The sequence below is a fragment of the Siniperca chuatsi genome, linkage group LG15, assembly GCF_020085105.1.
Source record: "Siniperca chuatsi isolate FFG_IHB_CAS linkage group LG15, ASM2008510v1, whole genome shotgun sequence".
NCBI lineage: Eukaryota > Metazoa > Chordata > Actinopteri > Centrarchiformes > Sinipercidae > Siniperca > Siniperca chuatsi.
The window spans coordinates 19,904,636-19,923,261 of record NC_058056.1 but is presented as its reverse complement, the minus strand read 5'-3'; the positions used below and the strand labels follow the sequence as shown (position 1 = coordinate 19,923,261).

Below are 18,626 nucleotides of genomic sequence, written 5' to 3'. Positions count from 1 at the left end.
GAAAAATTACAAACAATTCAGCTGCTAATAGGCAACCAGTGAGGTGATGTTTTTTCGTGTATAATAGTGCAACAGCAACACAGACACCTAAATATAATTTAGTTGATTTATTGATCTCCTAATCTTACAAATGTGTTTAGAAACAGATGCTTTACTATCTCCCCCCTATAACAAGAACAACAACAAACAAAAACACAAACAAAATAATATGGAAATACAAGGATTTATGACAAAAGCTACATTCAAAGTCTGTCACAAGATGCCACAATCCCACACAAATAACTTCCCCCTGCCACCATCATAAACACTGACAAAGAGAGACAGATGCACACAGACCTTCAAATCTAATTAAAACCTATATTCTAACATTTTCCAGTCCAAGTTTATGAAAGAAAAGCGTCCTTTATTAATCACATATTACATGGCGTTTTTATTTTTGTCACAAAGAGAATGACAAGTGATTTTGTCACTCCAAACCTCCTGAACTCTCTCCTGTGTTTTCTTGCATTTCTGTTATCTTCTTCCTTCACAAACATTTGAGAACATAAAAGTTACAGGAAGTCCCCCGGGGACAGCTGCACAGCGTGCCGATACGCGCGCCTTTACGCACGGCGCACGGCTCCCCTGCGTCACACTGGAATGATAAAAACAATATAAATTCATGAAAAAGCGGATATAGGTTGTATATCTGTATGTCCTTGATCAAACCTGACGAGAAGAACAGAACTTCCAAAGTCATAGTCAGAAAAAAAGCGTATTGTAAACTTCATTTTATAGACGAGGTAAAACCCTCGTTTTGTATGCTCTGAGAAACCACAAATCACATTTCCAAAGGTTCTTCTACCTTAGTATATTTCTAAATATTATAAATTCATGGAATATTAAAAAAACAGAGACGAATTGTGTTACAAGCTAATCAAGCTGCTGCATAGTTTCTAATTTGGTGTACATACCGAAGGCAGCCAGCCAAGCTTTTTCTCTAAGGGCATCTCTTTGCTCCTCAGCTTCTCCAAAACTTCTTGCAAAGCGTCAATCTGCATAGAAACAAATGCCAAAACAGTTAATTTGTCATAAAAGAAATGATGTTAATAAAACTTGACATGAAGTGTCAATTTTGGGGGAAACTCATTATCCTAATTGATGTTAAAGCTCAACACCTCAGGCAGTGACTATCTATCCGTCTTTATCTTTTATGTGTGTGCAATTAATCATATGTAAGAGAGTCACTTTCTCGAACAATTAAATACTATCGACAGTCGTACAAAGCACCAACAGCCTTCATTCATCCAGCTGACACATTTCACACCTATATCCCTTATAAAGCCTCTCACCAGTTCTTTCTCCTGTTGAGTTTTCAGGGGGAAATCCAACGAGCGTGTCTCCAGTGAGGAGTCTTCTGCACGAGCGAGCCACAGGTAGGCGCAGCAGTAGGTGGCCGCGAGGAGGAGAGCCCGAGCGCTGACCATGGTGCTGAAACACAGGCAGGCGGAGTCCTTCTCTTCGGCGGGTGGAGAAAAGTAGGTCTGCGGAGGCTCCCTGGACGTGCGGAGGGTTTGGAGGTCTCCTGTACAGAGGACCCCCTCTTTATAGGCGCTTTACAGCTGATGTTGACATCAGCCAGCCTCTGAAATATTCATGAACATTTTTAACACGGGTGACACTGCTCAGCACCTTTGTATCTTTGGATGATCCCAGGAAGGGACCTGACAGGATGAAATCAAAGATGGTTAAAGGTGGAGTTCCATTTCATAAAACATATTTGATAAAGTAATCTAGTGGCTGAATGGGGATCAAACTCATTTTCCTTCAAAACTGGTCTATTTTTAAATCTTAAATTGCGGCCTATTGTATGCAAGTGAAGCCTTTTCAGTTAAACATATACCTGACTCATTAATGAGTCATTTAAATGTGTCAGAATCAGGCTGAGAACTCACCACATACAGCACATACAACCATCACTGAACAAAACTGTGACTTTGAATCAGTCAAATTCAAATGAGAAAGGACACTGCACTGTTAGGTTTTATCTAAAACAAAATATCACACTCTTAACTACCTCTTATCTTACCTCTCAACTAAACACAAACATTTTCCCTTCCATGTTTTGCTGTTTTGCTAATCTATTCTTCTCCTGTCGCCTCTGTTCAATAAAGCTGAAATCAGACCTTAGGTTAACCCACATTGACACCAATCTGTAATCAGGATGCAATTTCCTTTTGTAGGAATAACCTTAACGGGGGGGGGTGTTCACGTTACCTCCCTTTCCTCCACTGTGTTGATCACGATCTCCTCCAAGACAAGATCTAAGGCAGACAGTGAAAAGAGCGCAGTGGTCAGTATATAAAGTCTATGGCTCATTCAGGTTGAGTAAATGCAATGGAAAAAATATTAGAATTATAAGGTCTGGTTTTGGGGGTGTTGTGTGTTCGTGTATACACAAAAACAAGATATTTCAACATGTTCATACACTTACAGACATACGAATATTCTGACACATTTGTGTGTTTGTGTGACTTTCAGCACATTAAATCACAGTCATGACAGATGCTTTGGGATCTCATTACAGGACTTTACCATTGCCTAGAGACTGAACACTCACATGCTCACTCAGTGGCATGAGGTGTAACAAAGACACAACAAAAGAATACAATGTTGGCACACTGAATGAGGATAGAGGAAATTATTTAAATCATGTATAAAAGTGTATGAAATGATACACAAGGCATCTAGAAGTGTCCATTCAATGTAATGTAAGATACAGCCAATAAAAATTAATTTTTATATAAATGCGATGTGGGTTCAATTAAGTGTTAGAATAAGCAGATACAGTATGTGAGGTTGTTACTGAATACGGAACATTTATTTTTTTAATCCAAAATTTGAAGATTTTAATAATGGTAACATTAGGTTTCCAGTGGTTAATGATTTAAATAATCAGTAACTGACTGAATGATCTGTCAGAATCAACTAAAAAGCACTAATGTATATGGATATATGGCATAAATAAAGATTACTAAAATATACTTTTAACTTAATCTATGATCCCTTGCAAATACAGGGGATCCAGCTAGTGTACTTATTTCTAGACCCGCTGTGTATTATTGTTTCACACTTACTCAGTATGGAGTGCCTGTCCTGCCCCAAAAACATAGTTGTAATATTTTCGGACACTCCCTCTCTGGCTTGGGTTCAACACACTGTAGGTGATCTTTCCTCAGCAACATACAATGTGTATGCTGCAATATTGCTAATCATAAACTAGTACTGTGCCTTGTTTTATTTCATCTAATTACCTGTGTGTATTTAAGTATGTAATATTCTTGTCACTTTTGTTTGATTTATATAGTAACTTGAAATTGCTGTGTTAATTTTGGTTCTCGTGGACCACAGAAAGAGTAGCTGTTGCGCTGGTGACAGCTAAAGGGAATCCAAATAAATAAACAATAAACAAACATACGAGTTCCAATAACTTTTCCTCCATAAGTTCTTAGAGTTAAATCCAAAGAGTCCATTTTTATTATTCCATTGCTTTCCACAGCAGCTCATAGAGGAGTTCGTGCCATTGATCAGTATTCTCAGTCTGAGACTGTGGGCCTCCCCTCAGACAAAGCTTGGAAAAAGGCATTTTTAAGAATGTTTACCTTTATTTTTTTCCAGTAATTGTCTCTGTCTCTATCCTTGTCCTCCTGTATTATGTACCCTAGTGTTTTGTGCCTTCAGGATTTTTTTTTCGGCTGTAGATATTCTCCCCTTCCGCAGGGGGCAGCAGCACGGTTTGAAGCACGGGAAACTAACGATGAGACAACCGGAAGTTTAGAGTGCAGCCTTTAAGCAGCTAGCAGTAGCTCTCAATCCATTTACTCTAACGTTTCATTCTCCTCGTTGGGTTTCCAGCAAAAGCAGGAATGTCCGAAAGAAAAGTATTGAATGTAAGTATGTGAACGCTGACGGTGTGCCTCTGTTAGCAACGTTTGAAACACTTAGCCGGGGCGTATGAGCTGTATTAGCTTTGAAGCTAAGTGTGGTTTTATTAGCGATGACAACATTAAACTATTTCATAGTGAACTGTGGGTGGGTAGATTTGTTGCAACTTCTCATTTGGGGCGTCTAAAGTACATTATGTATTAGCTATGGTTACTTTCTGTAGAAATAAAATTCCATTGTTACTACTAACTACTAGTACTACTACTAGTTACTAACGACTATATTTCGTTACCGTTAGTTTAATTACACGTGTAGGCCTTTCGGTAACTCACATCTGTGTTTTGTCCTCCACAGAAATACTACCCACCGGATTTTGATCCATCCAAAATCCCAAAACTTAAACTCCCTAAAGATCGTCAGTATGTGGTCAGATTGATGGCTCCATTCAATATGAGGTATGAGGTTCATCCAGGTGTGCCAGTGTGTGTTTCAAACACACTGTTTAACGTTACTCATCTTACATAATGCTTAAGTTCCACTTTCTTTTATTGCCACACAGCTGCTGTGATAGATGATGGAGTTTTTATTACAGGGTTAAAGGAGCTGTTTTCAGTACACAAACATAAACAACTTGGTGCAGTTGTCACATATTTACATTTACGATCTCTGTAGATATTTGAATTGTATAGTAGTTTAGAGGAGAGGAGAAGAGGGACAGGTTTAAAGAGTAGAATCTGCTGTTCTTGATCGCTTGGGAAAATAAGCTTCTGTTGAGGTGGTCTGTCCTTCCACCCAGGCATCTGTCTGTCCATCAGAAAGGAGGTGTTAGAAAAGAAGGTGAGCTGGGTGACACAGTTCTTTGATTATTTCAGTTGCTCCCTTACCTGTTGTACTAGTTGCCCATTTTCACTGTTAAAACCTAACCTGTAAACATATCAAGTCATGTTCCCAGGTTCTGAAAGTGTTTCCATGGCAATGGTATAATTCTGGATAGACCCCTACCAAAACTTGATTATTGAGGTTTTGAGGCCAATGCCAATATTTAAGTATTTTAAAGAGTTTTATTGGCCGATATCGTTTTTTTAAACATAAACACAACATAAACAAGCATTTATGATTAGGATTCCTTAAATTTGGGAATTGTGACCAATAAACTTGTCCACTTACCAGTGAACAAAGTAATGGAAACACCACTTCTAAATGACCTCAAACAGGTCTTTGGCATTTTTGTACAGCCATTTCTTGTTGTACAGATATAGCTATCGGTGATGAGGTAAAATTGGTCAATAATATCAGCTATACTGATATTATTGGTCTGGCTCTAATTCTGGATATAGTTTTAAGCACCCAGTGGAGTGAAAGGAGGTTGCAACTTGTAGTTTTATATGCTTCTGTTGTCTGAGAAAGTAAGGATCCAGTTGAGCTCTCTTGGTAAATGGATAATGTTTTATTTCAGGTTATCACTGGCTGTCAATCAGTCAGAGCAGGAATATTGGCAGGCTTGTTTCATTTGAAGGCAAACACAGTTTTTTATATTTTGGTTGTATCCACAGTAGGGACAGGCCCTCTGCCCTCTATAAATGACTGCTGTGACTGTGGTGTCTTCGGCATTGCCTCTGTGGTTGTTTGCAGGTGTAAAACATGTGGCGAGTACATCTACAAGGGGAAGAAGTTCAATGCACGCAAAGAGACTGTTCAGAATGAGCTGTACATGGGACTGCCCATCTTCCGTTTCTACATCAAATGTACTCGGTGTCTCGCTGAGATTACGTTTAAGGTGAGAGTATTTAATGCTCTGATTATCACAGTCATATTTATTGACATGAGACAAAACAAGTACTTTAAAGGTAAATATAGAACTGTGTCTGTGCTAGCTACTGAAAGAGACATCTCCAGCATTATGCATAAAATCATTTCTCACACTTTCATATCTCATGTTGTGACTATAGACTGACCCAGAGAACACGGACTACGCAATGGAGCACGGTGCAACACGAAACTTCCAGGCAGAGAAACTCATTGAGGAGGAGGAGAAGAGAATCCAACAGGAGAGGGAAGAAGAAGAACTGAACAACCCGATGAAGGTTGGTGTTTAAATGTAATTTACTGTTATTATTTTTATTTGCAATAGGAGTGAAGAGTTGATAATTTCCCAATCCTCTTCCAGGTGTTGGAGAACCGCACAAAGGATTCCAAGATGGAGATGGAGGTTCTGGAGAACCTCCAGGAGCTGAAGGAGCTGAACCAGAGGCAGGCTCAGGTGGACTTCGAGGGAATGATCGACCGGTACAGAGAGATGGAGAAGAGAGAGAGGGAAAGGGAGAAGGAAGAGGATGAGCGAGAGACAAAGTGAGTGAGGAAGGTTCAAATAGACAAACTTTTATTTTTTTAAGTGTCTTGCACATTTAAGTGCGAGTTATTTGCTAGAACCATTTAAAAACCAACACGGACTGCCATCAAAAGACTACTTAACTAATGCTACAGATAAATAAACTCCAATCTCTGCTTTTGTGTCTGAATAAGTTTTATTTGTTATGTGTTTGCTATGTTCTTATAATATGTGTGAACTCTGAATAGTCATTAAAAATCCAATTAAATCTGAATGCGTCAATTGTTTCTCAGAGACATGTTGGATCGTGCCCTTGTGAAAAGACTCAGAGACTCTGACTCAGAGAAGGAGGAGGAGGGCAGTAGCTCGCAGTCAAAGAAATCCAGCACAGGCAAACCAACAGACATCCTCACCACTGACAAACCCACAGAAGCACCGGTACGTAAGAAACACTCAACATGTTCAACAAAGTGTGTGCCTTGGAACTGATTGGGTTCAAATGACAATGCAAAAATTTGTCAGGGTTTGTTTTACCCTATTTAAAGTTATAATCCTCAAGATTTCAGTCCTGTTGCCTGCAACTCGTCATCTAACAGCTCATTATCTCGCTTCTCCTTCTTGTTCCTGCATATTTGTTTTGTAGACTGTGAACTATTGCTGTCAGCGCTAAGCTCTGTGACAAATACATTGTGTTTCCAGTGACTGCTTCACAATAACAGTCACCCCATGTTTCACCAGTTCAACACTTTTAATATGAACTAGCAGCATTAGGAAATATTGGGTTTAGATTATCAGCTTTAAGAGATACAGCTTTAGGAGAGCGAACAGTGAGGCTGATGTTAATGAGATAAAATGCTGGGTTGCATGCTTGCATCGTTTCCTGTAAATCACGTTTCATGAAAATCTTTATCTTTTATAAGTTGGTGTGTTCACTATAGGGATATATCCTTCTATATAGAGGACAAAAACCTTGCAGGATGAGTAACATACCATGCAGGTAAATTGTTCTGTCATAGAGGCTTCCCATTTGCCATAGCCTTTTTTCTTATATGGTTTAGGTCTTTCATAAGACACGATATGTTAAGTGTTAAAAGCATGCTATTGCCAGCTTTATGATTTTTCTGAATTGGTCTTAAATGCAGTTTTCATAGTGTAAAAGGTCTTAAAAGGTTTTATGAACTAAAATTTAGACAAAAATGCAAATACTAACAAAAAAAAACTCAACAGAAGAACTTAGAGAAGCAATCATGTGAGCAGGAAATAATGGATTGTCTCATGCTATGTGTTTCCACAGGGAACCTCAGCTGGAGGAGTGAAGAGGGCCAAGGTGGAGAGCTGGGAGAGGAGTGTGGGGACGCTGGGCGGTGGAGGGGCACTAGGGTCCCTGGTGGTGCGGAAGAAACCAATAGCAACTGTCAACAAACCCAGTCCAGTGGTGGCGGCTGTTGCTGCTCCCGCATCACAAACAGGTAACACATAAGTATCTCTTACAGCTTATAGGAAAGCCTTGTATAGCCTGACTCTCCTGAAATCTTAAATATTCGTTAATCTCTTTGATTTATTTCCACACCAAACATTTGTCCCTCGTGTTCCCATGAGCACATGTGTGATTTTCTTGTTTAAGAATTCGTATTTTCTTGGACACACAACTATCTTTTGCTGCTTGCTCACATCCTTAATCAAAAGTTTGCATATGGCTTAGGAGGCACAATCATCATGTATCTTGTTTTACAGATTCAAAGGCATCTGCAGCAGACTCCAAGAATGCCTCCAAGCCCGTTACCACACAAAATGGGTCGTCATCGCTCAGCCTGCTGGGGGCGTATTCAGACAGTGACAGCAATGACAGCGAGTGAAAAGAAGATACTTGGGATGGATTTTGATTTTAGTGACAGACACACAATTGTATAAATAATGCAGCAAGGAATTTAATGGTATGGACCTTTTTGTAATGCTGCACAGAAATCAAAATCATGTGTAAACCAGTTCGTGGGTCTCTCCTATGAAAACCTTTCTATAAAGACTGATAAGTCAGCGTGTTGGTGGGCAGTCATTAGCAGGAATTGTATTGTCTGCTGTCAGTTTGTCAAAAATCTTTTGATGCAAATTTTCCCTGTGAGAATATTAGGTGTATATTTTAGTGTTTATTAAAATCTGTTTGGACAGTAAATATGAATGTGATTTCATAATTCATAGGGCAGAGGTGAATTACATGTGATAGTGTTTGATATCTGTTAGAGCTGGTAGATATACTGGTATTTATATAATATTGATATTAAGATATCTGGGATTTTTGGTTAACATAGTATTGTAGCTTTAACACAGTTCATTCTTGACCTTGGAAACAACAGGTGACAAAACTACCTCAACTCAAGGTCCACTTCCACAGATCCACTGCTTGTTCTGGAGCTTTGATCACATTGTCTTCATCAGTAGATGGAGTTTGCTTTGTTGGCATGGAGCTGTAGATGTTCAAATTTCACATTATTAATTTTAACATAATCTTAATATTTACATTAATCCTAATTTGTATTATCCTGTTGTCAGAGGCTCTCCTACAACTAAGTAATTTTCTGAACAAGGTCTAGTGTTTTAGCTGTGGCTTGCTGTCATTGACATTAAAATGAATGCCTACCTATTTTTCTCAGGGTTCCTTATAACCCACCCCTGGTTTATTTTAAAAACTGTATGAAAGCACCAATATCCATATCCTAAATGTTGCTACTTAAAAGATCTGAGTCAAAACGTGCCATTTTATATTGGAAATATATCGCAGCTTTGACCACAACAATACATTTAAGTCTTAAAGGCAGACAAGAGCTGGTGGAAAAAAAACAATATTCAACAGAGGCATGATTTTGATAGTATATAAACAATTGTATTGTCCACATTACTGTAAGTGCATCTGTGAGACAAAGGATTGTATCTCGATTTAGCAGCAGTCATAATGCTCACTACTAAAGCTTTAGTGTCGACCATCCAAAAATATCTCACTAGTCCCCTTTAAGCCAGTCCGCCGTGCCAGTGAGTGCTGGTGTTGTGTCGGAGACAGTCTGCTCCATAGTGATGGGAATTACGGCTCTTTGAATGGAGCCGGATCTTATGGCTCCGTTCCTTTCCGAGAGTCGGCTCTTTCGGCTCCCAAACGACTCTTCATTAAGTACCACTTCTGCTGTTCACTGCCCCAGTTACATATTACATAATTACTTATTTGTTGCAAGAAATAAACATACAAGATTCTTCATCTGCAATACATTGAAATATTCAGTCATATTGATTTGATTTAAAAAGTAAGAAATGTCAAGTATAACTATCCTAGCCTGGCTCTCAGACCGGAGCCGGCTCCCATCGTTCACTTAAGAGAGCCGGCTCATAGAGCCGATTCGTACGCGACCGACACATCACTACTGCTCCACGGTCTGGTCTGGTCCAGCTAACATTAGCTGACTGACCTGCTTGGCTCAGAAGCTGGACGAGATTCCACGGATAACAATGTTTTATTTTTAGGCCTGATAACGTTAAGACGAAACGCTGGATGGTAACCAGGAACACATAACTGGAACGGGAAGCCGTCAATGCCAAGAAAGAGGGTGAGCTTAAAGAAGTACGTTAACGTTAGCGGCTACGTTAGTTAGTTAACGGCTTAGATGCTTCGACGTTAGCTGCTAACTTAGCTAACTTAGCTTTGGCATATTTACAGAGCGGTGACATCAGTTGTACGACTCACATTACTTTAACCTTTTACTTTTTATAATAAACAGCACAACAGCAAGATTAGTCAGTTAGTTTGCTTGGTGCTGATAGTTTATAAGGAAATGCTGTCCTTAATCTATTGCTATGAAAAAGCGATTGATTGAAGCCCCCTCATTTACCCCTTAATGCTAACTAGCTGTTGTCAAGTGATTTGCTGATTTAGCAAGCTGGCTAGCGTTGACCTATGCAATCAAAACCAACTCTCTGCTTCACTTTATCAATGTTAATCTTGCGATGCTGGAAAAATTATTTTCGCCGGACCTGTTGATTGATGTCAACACCTTTCTCTTTCAGGGCACGGTTAATTGTTGGATAATTGGATTTAACAGCTCGTGCCAAGTTTATTTTGGCTAACGTAAACAAAAACCTCATGGTGATTTGAGTCTGCTTACTTAAGACTTTATAGGCCCAACTCAAGGTTACGAATGTGCCATTTGGCTAGTATTGCGTTAAAGTTTCTCAGTGATACATATCTGCCTAACCGCAGCAACTTTATTGCTTGGTCCACACACTTCAATTAGGTCTCTTTTATAGCCCTGAAGCAAGTCTTTATGACGGCTTGTGGCAATTTGTCATTAAAGTTATTGTAAAAACTCAGTCTGGTCAAGTACCAAAAAGCCTGAGTGTCCAATTTATAATATGAAAAATGTTTTACATTTGTGAAGCTGGTGTTTGGCATGTATAAGATGTAGTGATGGGAATTACGGCTCTTTGAAGGGAGCCGGATCTTATGGCTCGTTCCTTTCATAGACTTTCCGAGAGCCGGCTTTTTCGGCTCATTTAGTACCACTTATGCTGGTCACTGCCTAAATTACATTCTTATTTGTTGCAAGAAATAAAGATTCTTCATCTGCAATACACTGAAATATATATTGATGGTTAAAAAGTGGGATTTGTCAAGAATAATTATCCTAGTTGTATAACAAAAATAACACCCTACTAATGAAATAGTATGGTTAATCAATAATTACACAACTCTATACAGACATATACAGTATATTTCAATTAAATTTATGATATAATATGAAACAAAAAATATTTCTGCTCTAATCGGCTTTCAGACAGGAGCCGGCTCTCATCGTTCACTTAAAGGAGCCGGCTCATAGAGCCGACTTGTACGCGACCAACACATCACTAATAAAATGAGATTTTATTGATTCCCAGATTGGAAATATGTGTGTTACAGCAGCACAAGAAACAGTCTGAAAGAGGCAGGAAGCGGAACTGAAGTGTTAAAAATTAATAAATAACAAAATGAAATCAAGCTAAGTTTATTTTTTGAATAATCATTTCAGCACGGTGTCATCCTAAATTGTTCTAAGCAATCTATTTGCCATTTAATTCCCAGATCCATGGCAAAGTGGCTGAAGGACTACCTAAACTTTGGCACCAGGCGTGACCCTCCACAGCCCCCGAGGCCAGATTACAGTGAGAGTGAGATTTTGAGGGCCTACAGAGCTCAGAAGGAGCTAGATTTTGAGGACCCGTACCAACACTCTGATAAGGAGCATCAGAATGGCGGTTTCAGCCCCTGTAGTGCCACAGTGAGCCATCCCTCTTTCCCTGCATTTGGTTCAGTGCTGCCGAATGGTGTCGAGGTATGACATGCATGTTTTTGCAGTCATGTACGTGAATAACGTTTTCTTATCATATACCAGGTACTGTGTCTTGCTAGATAAATGTACCCTTGGATAATATAGATATATCATTTCTCCTTCATCTCCCATTGAGGTGATATTTTATTTTATTTTTTTATCAACATTGAAAGTTTTGTATACATGTGATGTGTTCCAGGTGAAAGTGGTGTCTCCCAAGCACAGATTAATTAAAGTGGACTCTCAGGAGTTTGGCCGCTGTAAAGTCCCCCTGAGTCCTGTGACTGTTCAAGAGGAACCTGTAAGAACTGTTTTTATTTGTGTTCTGCTTCATTTTCCTTTGCTTTCTCTTGATCTCATTCTCTTACTCACTTTCTCTTGCGCACACATAGATGCACACAGAGTGTTAATATTATCACTACAATAGCATTACTACTATTTAAAAAAAATTCTAGTTGGTATTTGTATTGTGCCTCCCTCTTTCCCACCCCCCTCCCCTAAAACCTCTCTCTCTCTCATAACCTTTCTCTTTCTTTTGCCTTCTCTTTTTTTTCCCTCTCTCTCTCTCTCTCTCTCTATCTCTCTCTCTCTCTCTCGTTCTCTTTCTCTCTCAAAACCTAACACGGCAGCATCGGATGGCCGCCCACCATTGAGTCTGGTTCTGTCCAAGGTTTCTACCTCTTAAAGGAAGTTTTTCCTTGCCACTGTCGCCAAATGCTTGCTCATGGTGGGATTTGTTGGGTCTCTGTAAATAATATTATAAAGAGTACGGTCTAGACCTGCTCTACAGGAAAAGTGCAATGAGAAAACTTCTGTTATGAATTGGCGCTATATAAGTAAAATTGAATTGAATAGTTTATATTTCCAGCTCTCATATTTGTGAGATGCTCTTTTGTTCTCTCTCCCTACCAAGGTTGTTCCCTCTGCTCCAGCAGCGCCAGACGCTGACACAGACTACTCTGATCCATTTGATGTCCGCCCAGACCCAAGAGGCAGACCAAACTGGGAGCCCAAATCTGCACCAACAGACTGCTGCAGCTACATGGAACCATTTGAGGCCCAGCGGATCATCTCAGGTTTGTTATGGGATCTTTTTCTCTCACTAGTCAGTTTAGCTCTTAATAAAAGGTATTTTATATAGAGAGTCAAACAGTAGCATATTGTACATTTAATATCTACCATCAGTTGCTGGACCTTTGCCCTATAAAGTCAAAGCAAAGTGCAAATTTTGAGAGTCAGTCACACTGCCTGCTTTTGACTTTAAATTCTGCAGAAAGTAATTTACTCTGTGTTTACTGTGCAGAACTGCAGCACAGCGTGATGAGGTCTGGGAGTGGAGATGACGGCCAGTTATATGATAACCCGTACGAGGAGAGAACGCGTCACCACCACCGAGCTGCTCCACCAGCACAACTACAAACTCAGAGGGTTGAGGGCGGACTTGCCCAGATAGACAGCAGGGAGAGCAGGCTGCCTCAGGATGATGAGAGGCCAGCTGATGAATACGACCAGCCCTGGGAGTGGAAGAAGGACAACATCTCTAAAGCTCTAGCAGGTAAACTTGCATTCTCAATTTGTACATGTCACATGTGTCTCAGGGTTTTTTATTAACTAACCTACTGTATCTTTCTTTCTGGCCATAGTTCAGTTTGAAGGTGCAGAAAGGGAGCGCTCGAGAGCTCAGACAGAACAGACCAGGCTCACCAAGACGGGCGCTACATCTACCAGAGCTGACTCAACTACACTCCGTCTGGTTGGTGACACCCCTCCTCTCCTGGGAGAGAGAGTGGATCCATCTCTGCCACTGGAGAGACAAGTGTAAGTGGACATCTGCAATGTTAGTGTTTCAAATAGTTTTTCTTATTTCATTGGATAGCCAACAACTTTCAATTTCACATTGCTGACTCACTTGATAATATTCTAATTCAGATTCTGTTGCTTGTAAGTAGAATACCTCTAAGGTGAAGTAATGCTCAGTAAAGGAAATAAAAGTGCTGTAGAGAAATCAATCAAATGCATAGGAGAACAGTAGAGTTTTTAACAGATATTTGTTGCCATTTTTTTAAACTGAGAGAAAGTTTTGCTATGTTGGAATAATTACGCACACAAATGCGGGAGATAGTTGTTCGCATATTTTGAAGAATTTTAGAAACACTTTGAACTGTATTACATTCATTTGTCAGCAGACCCTTGTCCCCTTGGGACAAATTGGATTTTAATGGTTATTTTACATCTTGGCAGTTGAGCATACAGAGGAAAATACTTAACAGTCTGATGGTAATCAAAGTGTTAGGTTTAATTTCTTTTGGGATTGCACATATGAAAGCAGTGCTTCATTGTGTTGTATTTCCTCTAGTTGTGTCTAACACTGTGTGTGTCCCCTGGCTCTAGTCTGAGATGAAAGAAAGTACACGCAATTACCATTTAGGTTGCTATTTATCATCTTCATTTACTGTTTACATACAGTGTTATTTATCGAGCTTGTTTCATTCATTATAAAATTGACTGTTAGCATTATTGAAATTCAAAGGTAGCTGACTTTGTGCAAGGACAGCAGCGTCAGACGAAACACTTGTTTCATAAGTGATTTCAATGTATACATTAATCACCATGTTCACTCCCCCGAATTGTAAAATGCATTAGTCAGCCTGCCATGTCAGCATATACAAGGAACTTAAAATCACTGCTGGGAATTTGCTGCTGTGCAGTTAACAGTTTACAGATTCAGACAGAATTCAATTATAAGTTTTTCCACACTGCTGAAAGCTAAACTTGCGTCTTAGTACCTTATGTGCCGGCACATACTTTAAGATCCTCGGGCAGTGGTCTTTTGTCTGTTCTAGAGGCCCCGCTGAAAACTAAAGGGGACAGAGCGTACTGTGATTGGTTTTTTGTTTCTCTTTTGGTATTTTGTTTCTCTAACCAGGGGTAACAGTCCATGAGTTACACCGTATGGATTTAATTAAAACGGTTTTGTTGTCATGTTTCCTCCTGGTCACCTGCAGGTGGTACCATGGAACCCTGAGCCGCTCGGAGGCAGAGTCTCTACTGACTCTGTGCAAGGAGAGCTCCTACCTGGTGAGGAACAGCCAGACCTGCCGGAACGACTACTCGCTCTCACTCAGGTAGTTGGCTTGTCCCATGTCTGTGCCAGTTGTAGCAGCTTTTTTGTTTGTTTTTTTTGTTTTTTTTTAAACCACTTCCTCTTTATACTTTATTGTAAGCTGTACTGGATTAAAAAAAAGCAATGTAAATCCTCCTCATACTATCTTCAGTTGAAACATCATTGCACTCTCTTAAAGAGAATTCTACCCCAGTGTACCGCACTGTACTGTGCTGTTTCCAAAATTATCTGATCCAGTTTTTGTCTCATTTGGGAATTGTTATGGTCTGTGGGTGGTGAGAGAATCTTCTCAGATTTGAGCCCTGAGGCAAATTAAAACATTTTTTATCATTTTTTTTCAGTATCTCTCTTCCCACCCAGTCAATTTATTTGTGTTGCTCTTTTCTTCCCCCATCCCCCCTTTCCTCTCTGCAAGAGTGTTTTCAGCCTCTTTGCTTGGAATTGTTTCTAATGTCACATCTGGGGTCCTTTTTTGAAGCAATGAGTGGTGGAACACAGTACTTTGATTGGATTGTACCCAACTGAAAGTGTGTGTGTGTGTGTGTGTGTGTGTGTGTGTGTGTGTGTGTGTGTGTGTGTGTGGCCAACCAAAATCATAAAAGTAATCAAACAATGCAGGGAATAGAGCATGAGTTCAAGGAATGTCAGTGAATGCATCTATCTGATGTTTAATGTCACAAAAAAGACAGTTGTAGGTCACCAACCAACACAAGATGTTTCTAAGATCTCTGTGGATTCACTTCCAGACCAGGGTCCACATTTAACAAAGTTCTGATAATTCATTATCAAAACAATTCTTAGAATCAGGTTTATTGTCAGTAAGTAGGTTTTCACATAAAAGTAATTTTCCTTGGTATAACAGCGATTCTTAGGAAATAGCGCTTTAGAGGATTCTTAAGAATTAATGTAGGTGTAATGTCAGCAACATCAATACATGGATCAAATCTTTAATATCTCCAGTAGCAATTAATACAAAGCCAGCAACCATATAGATATTAATCAAATTATACACAATGGCTGAAATGAAAACAAACGCTGGAGCAGGGAGGACAGTCTGTGGCTGGTAGAGAAGGTACATCAGATTGATGGGGGTTGACAAAAAAAAGTTACACAGAAAGATACTACAAGCAAAATCAAATTGTTTGCACATGAATTGGCAAATCAGTTGAGGATTGAATCTATAGATTCAGTAACTGTTTTCAAGAAAGCTGCAACTGGTAAGCTAGCAAAGCTATTCAGAATTATACATATTGCTTCAGATAATGTTTTGTTTATCAAAACCAATCAATTATTGTACAGTCAATTCACACGAGTTGTTTCTTTGTTTTGTTTTTTTAAGTACAGGACTAAAATCACATGATACTACTACCACCTGTTATCGTATAATCGAAGTCCTGTACTTTGGGCATGCTCTGACACCTGAGCAAGTTCCATTTGCTGAAGAAGGCCATTTGATATGGTCGAAAGTTTTAAATAAATATTAATATAAAAATAAATAGAAATATCTAAGTAACTGCACCTTGCATTTACAATATTTACCACACAATTCAAAACACATCTCAGAAGGTGTATGCACACCTCTGTCTCCATACCACAGCCATTTCTTTTTTTATTTGTGCATTTTATGCATTTATTAGATAGCAATAGTGGAGAGGTAACAGGAAACAAGGGAGAGAGAGACAGATGCAACAAAGGTCCCCAGCCATATTTGAATCAAGGATGTTGGAGCTAATGTTTGGCATCTTAACCCCTAAGCCACTGGGAAGATTCATTTTAAGTGAAAAGAAATTTGATAGCGTTTATTCATTAGTTTATGAGTAGTACGAGTGAAGGACTTTTCTTTTTCACTTACGTCCCAAGTTTCACATTTAGCAGTTGGATAAATACAGGCCCAGCTCTTTTAAAAAAAAAAAAAAAAAAGAAAAGAAAAAAAAGGCTGGTTCTGATCAAAGACTCACCATGAGATGGGATAAAACTGGCAGACTGAACAAATTTACATCAAAGTGATGAGCCCCGAGATGTTATTTAAAGTTTTAAATGACAATTCTCAATTGTCTTCACTTCCTATGTCAGTACTTACTTTTTTGTATGTTTTTGATTATAAAGTTTGACAAGTTGTAATTTACCTGTCTATGAACATAGTAAAATGGATTGAGGATGTGAAGCCCACCATGAGTGCTACAATGATAAAAACAGAGTGCATACAAATCTTATGGTGTGAACTTGAGACTTTGGGATGTACAAACTTTTATAATTTCTTCACATTTATTCCTAAAAGAGTGTGTATTGCCCTAATTGTTTTCAGAAGCGACTTGCCATTTTTCTTCCAGATGGGGTTACTCACTCACTGCTGGGCATTTTTGTCTTGTGAATGCTTACTCACTCACCGCAGGTCATTTTTTTCTCACGAATGTTTGGTCTGGAACAGCTTTACGAGTCACTTAGATGCATGTTCAGTCATGTTCTGTAAATGGCACAGCAGTCTGGTTTTGAATTAGACAAGCAAAGATGAATCTTTCCTTCTTCCTTCTCTCTCTGTCAGGAGTTGTAAGGGCTTCATGCATATGAAGTTCACTCAGTCTGCAGAGGGGCGTTACGTGCTCGGGGAGAACAGCCCTCCCTTCTCCACCATCCCCGAGGTCATCCACTACTACACTACACACAAGCTGCCAATCAGAGGAGCTGAGCATATGTCCCTGCTGTATCCTGTCATAGTGCAGACCCTCTGACACTGACACACTCAAATACTCCTGGTGCTACTGAATACAATATATACTCAATATTTACCTATTTTTGCCCCTTTCCTACAAGCCTTTTCACTACCATTCTACCTGCACTGCTCACAGGAGATTGGATGTTTTGGTGCCATCTTTTCCGTTTACCATAACCCCAGTAACTACACTGGCAGCTTAAGAAGAGAGCTCTGTGGCTTATGAACCTTCGCCTGTGAACTGGTATTGTCACTGAAATCCCCGAATTTTTAATACCATGGACTCCTGAAAATCAGCAATCATTCGTATTAAGATTGGTAGCTGAGTACTTAAGATAAAAAGACAAACTCTCGTCTTGAGGTGTCTTTGAGACCGTAGAATCCACAAAATATTGCATGGAAATTTGTCTTTTACTGTATTGCAGAGAGAGACTGTCCTGCCAGGTCACTTAAAGGATAATAGTGGTGTTTTCTTTTGGTTTGTGCCAATCATCTAGGTTGACTTTTCAGCCAAGGCAGCAGTTATTTTCATGCAAATTCTATCTTTTTAAAAATGATGGCTATGGGGCGTGGGGATTTAAACTAGATGCAGAAAGTAGAAAATGCAGTAAAAACATTGCAACACTGTTATCCTTTTTAAGTGTTAGTTACAATATCAACCAAACACTACATATTTAACCTTGGCAGTCTGTTGGCTCTGGGTTTCTCTGGGTTTCAGAGGCCGTTGAATGTCGTATGATGCTGTAGCTGCGTGCCCTGCAGTGTTCTCCTCAGTTCATGTTATGTGTGAACAACACAAAGTGACAGTATAATGTCAGACAGACATGACTTGTTAACTTCACACAGTAACAGACTCCTGCAATACTAGTTTAGACAATAATAACTACAGTATTATATTGAAAGCTTGTGGCTTTGTGATCATGACTATTAAAGAAGCTTTGGTAGATTATTTACTCTGCTGTTTTTATAAGATTTTAAATGTGTTGAAAATAAAGGTGTCATCTGTTTTTAAATTGTCTGTGTGTTGTTTAATTTTGTGTTCTGTCGGTCTGAATTTTAAATTAATGATTGTCAAAAGGTGTAGCTCATGTGTTTTTTTTTTTTTTTTTTTACTGCAGTTTGGATGAATTATACTGAGGTTTATATTCTCAGACAAAATAAGGAATGAGGGCTTGAACATGTCTGCTTCAT

The 18,626-nt window shown here is 39.2% G+C and overlaps 3 protein-coding genes across 3 annotated transcripts; 2 read left to right on the top strand and 1 right to left on the bottom strand.

Annotated features, from left to right (window-relative positions):
• Window positions 1-92: 92 nt before the first annotated feature.
• LOC122862108 (cocaine- and amphetamine-regulated transcript protein-like) lies at window positions 93-4,336 on the bottom strand. The gene is made up of 5 exons (XM_044167364.1): window positions 4,257-4,336; window positions 2,257-2,303; window positions 1,332-1,564; window positions 954-1,034; window positions 93-634 (listed from the first exon to the last, which is right to left on the bottom strand). The coding sequence occupies exons 1-5, from the start codon at window positions 4,304-4,306 to the stop codon at window positions 527-529; spliced, it is 519 nt and encodes a 172-aa protein (XP_044023299.1). The 5' UTR covers window positions 4,307-4,336; the 3' UTR covers window positions 93-526.
• Window positions 3,770-8,423, top strand: yju2 (YJU2 splicing factor homolog). Its single transcript, XM_044167356.1, has 8 exons — window positions 3,770-3,929; window positions 4,279-4,379; window positions 5,557-5,701; window positions 5,874-6,008; window positions 6,092-6,273; window positions 6,547-6,691; window positions 7,548-7,722; window positions 7,988-8,423. The coding sequence occupies exons 1-8, from the start codon at window positions 3,906-3,908 to the stop codon at window positions 8,107-8,109; spliced, it is 1,029 nt and encodes a 342-aa protein (XP_044023291.1). The 5' UTR covers window positions 3,770-3,905; the 3' UTR covers window positions 8,110-8,423.
• A 1,177-nt stretch (window positions 8,424-9,600) lies between these two features.
• On the top strand, window positions 9,601-18,448 carry shda (Src homology 2 domain containing transforming protein D, a). Its single transcript, XM_044167355.1, has 8 exons — window positions 9,601-9,857; window positions 11,355-11,604; window positions 11,801-11,902; window positions 12,515-12,677; window positions 12,905-13,156; window positions 13,245-13,419; window positions 14,607-14,726; window positions 17,268-18,448. Exons 1-8 carry the CDS (start codon window positions 9,829-9,831, stop codon window positions 17,452-17,454), a joined length of 1,278 nt encoding a protein of 425 aa, XP_044023290.1. The 5' UTR covers window positions 9,601-9,828; the 3' UTR covers window positions 17,455-18,448.
• Window positions 18,449-18,626: the final 178 nt, after the last annotated feature.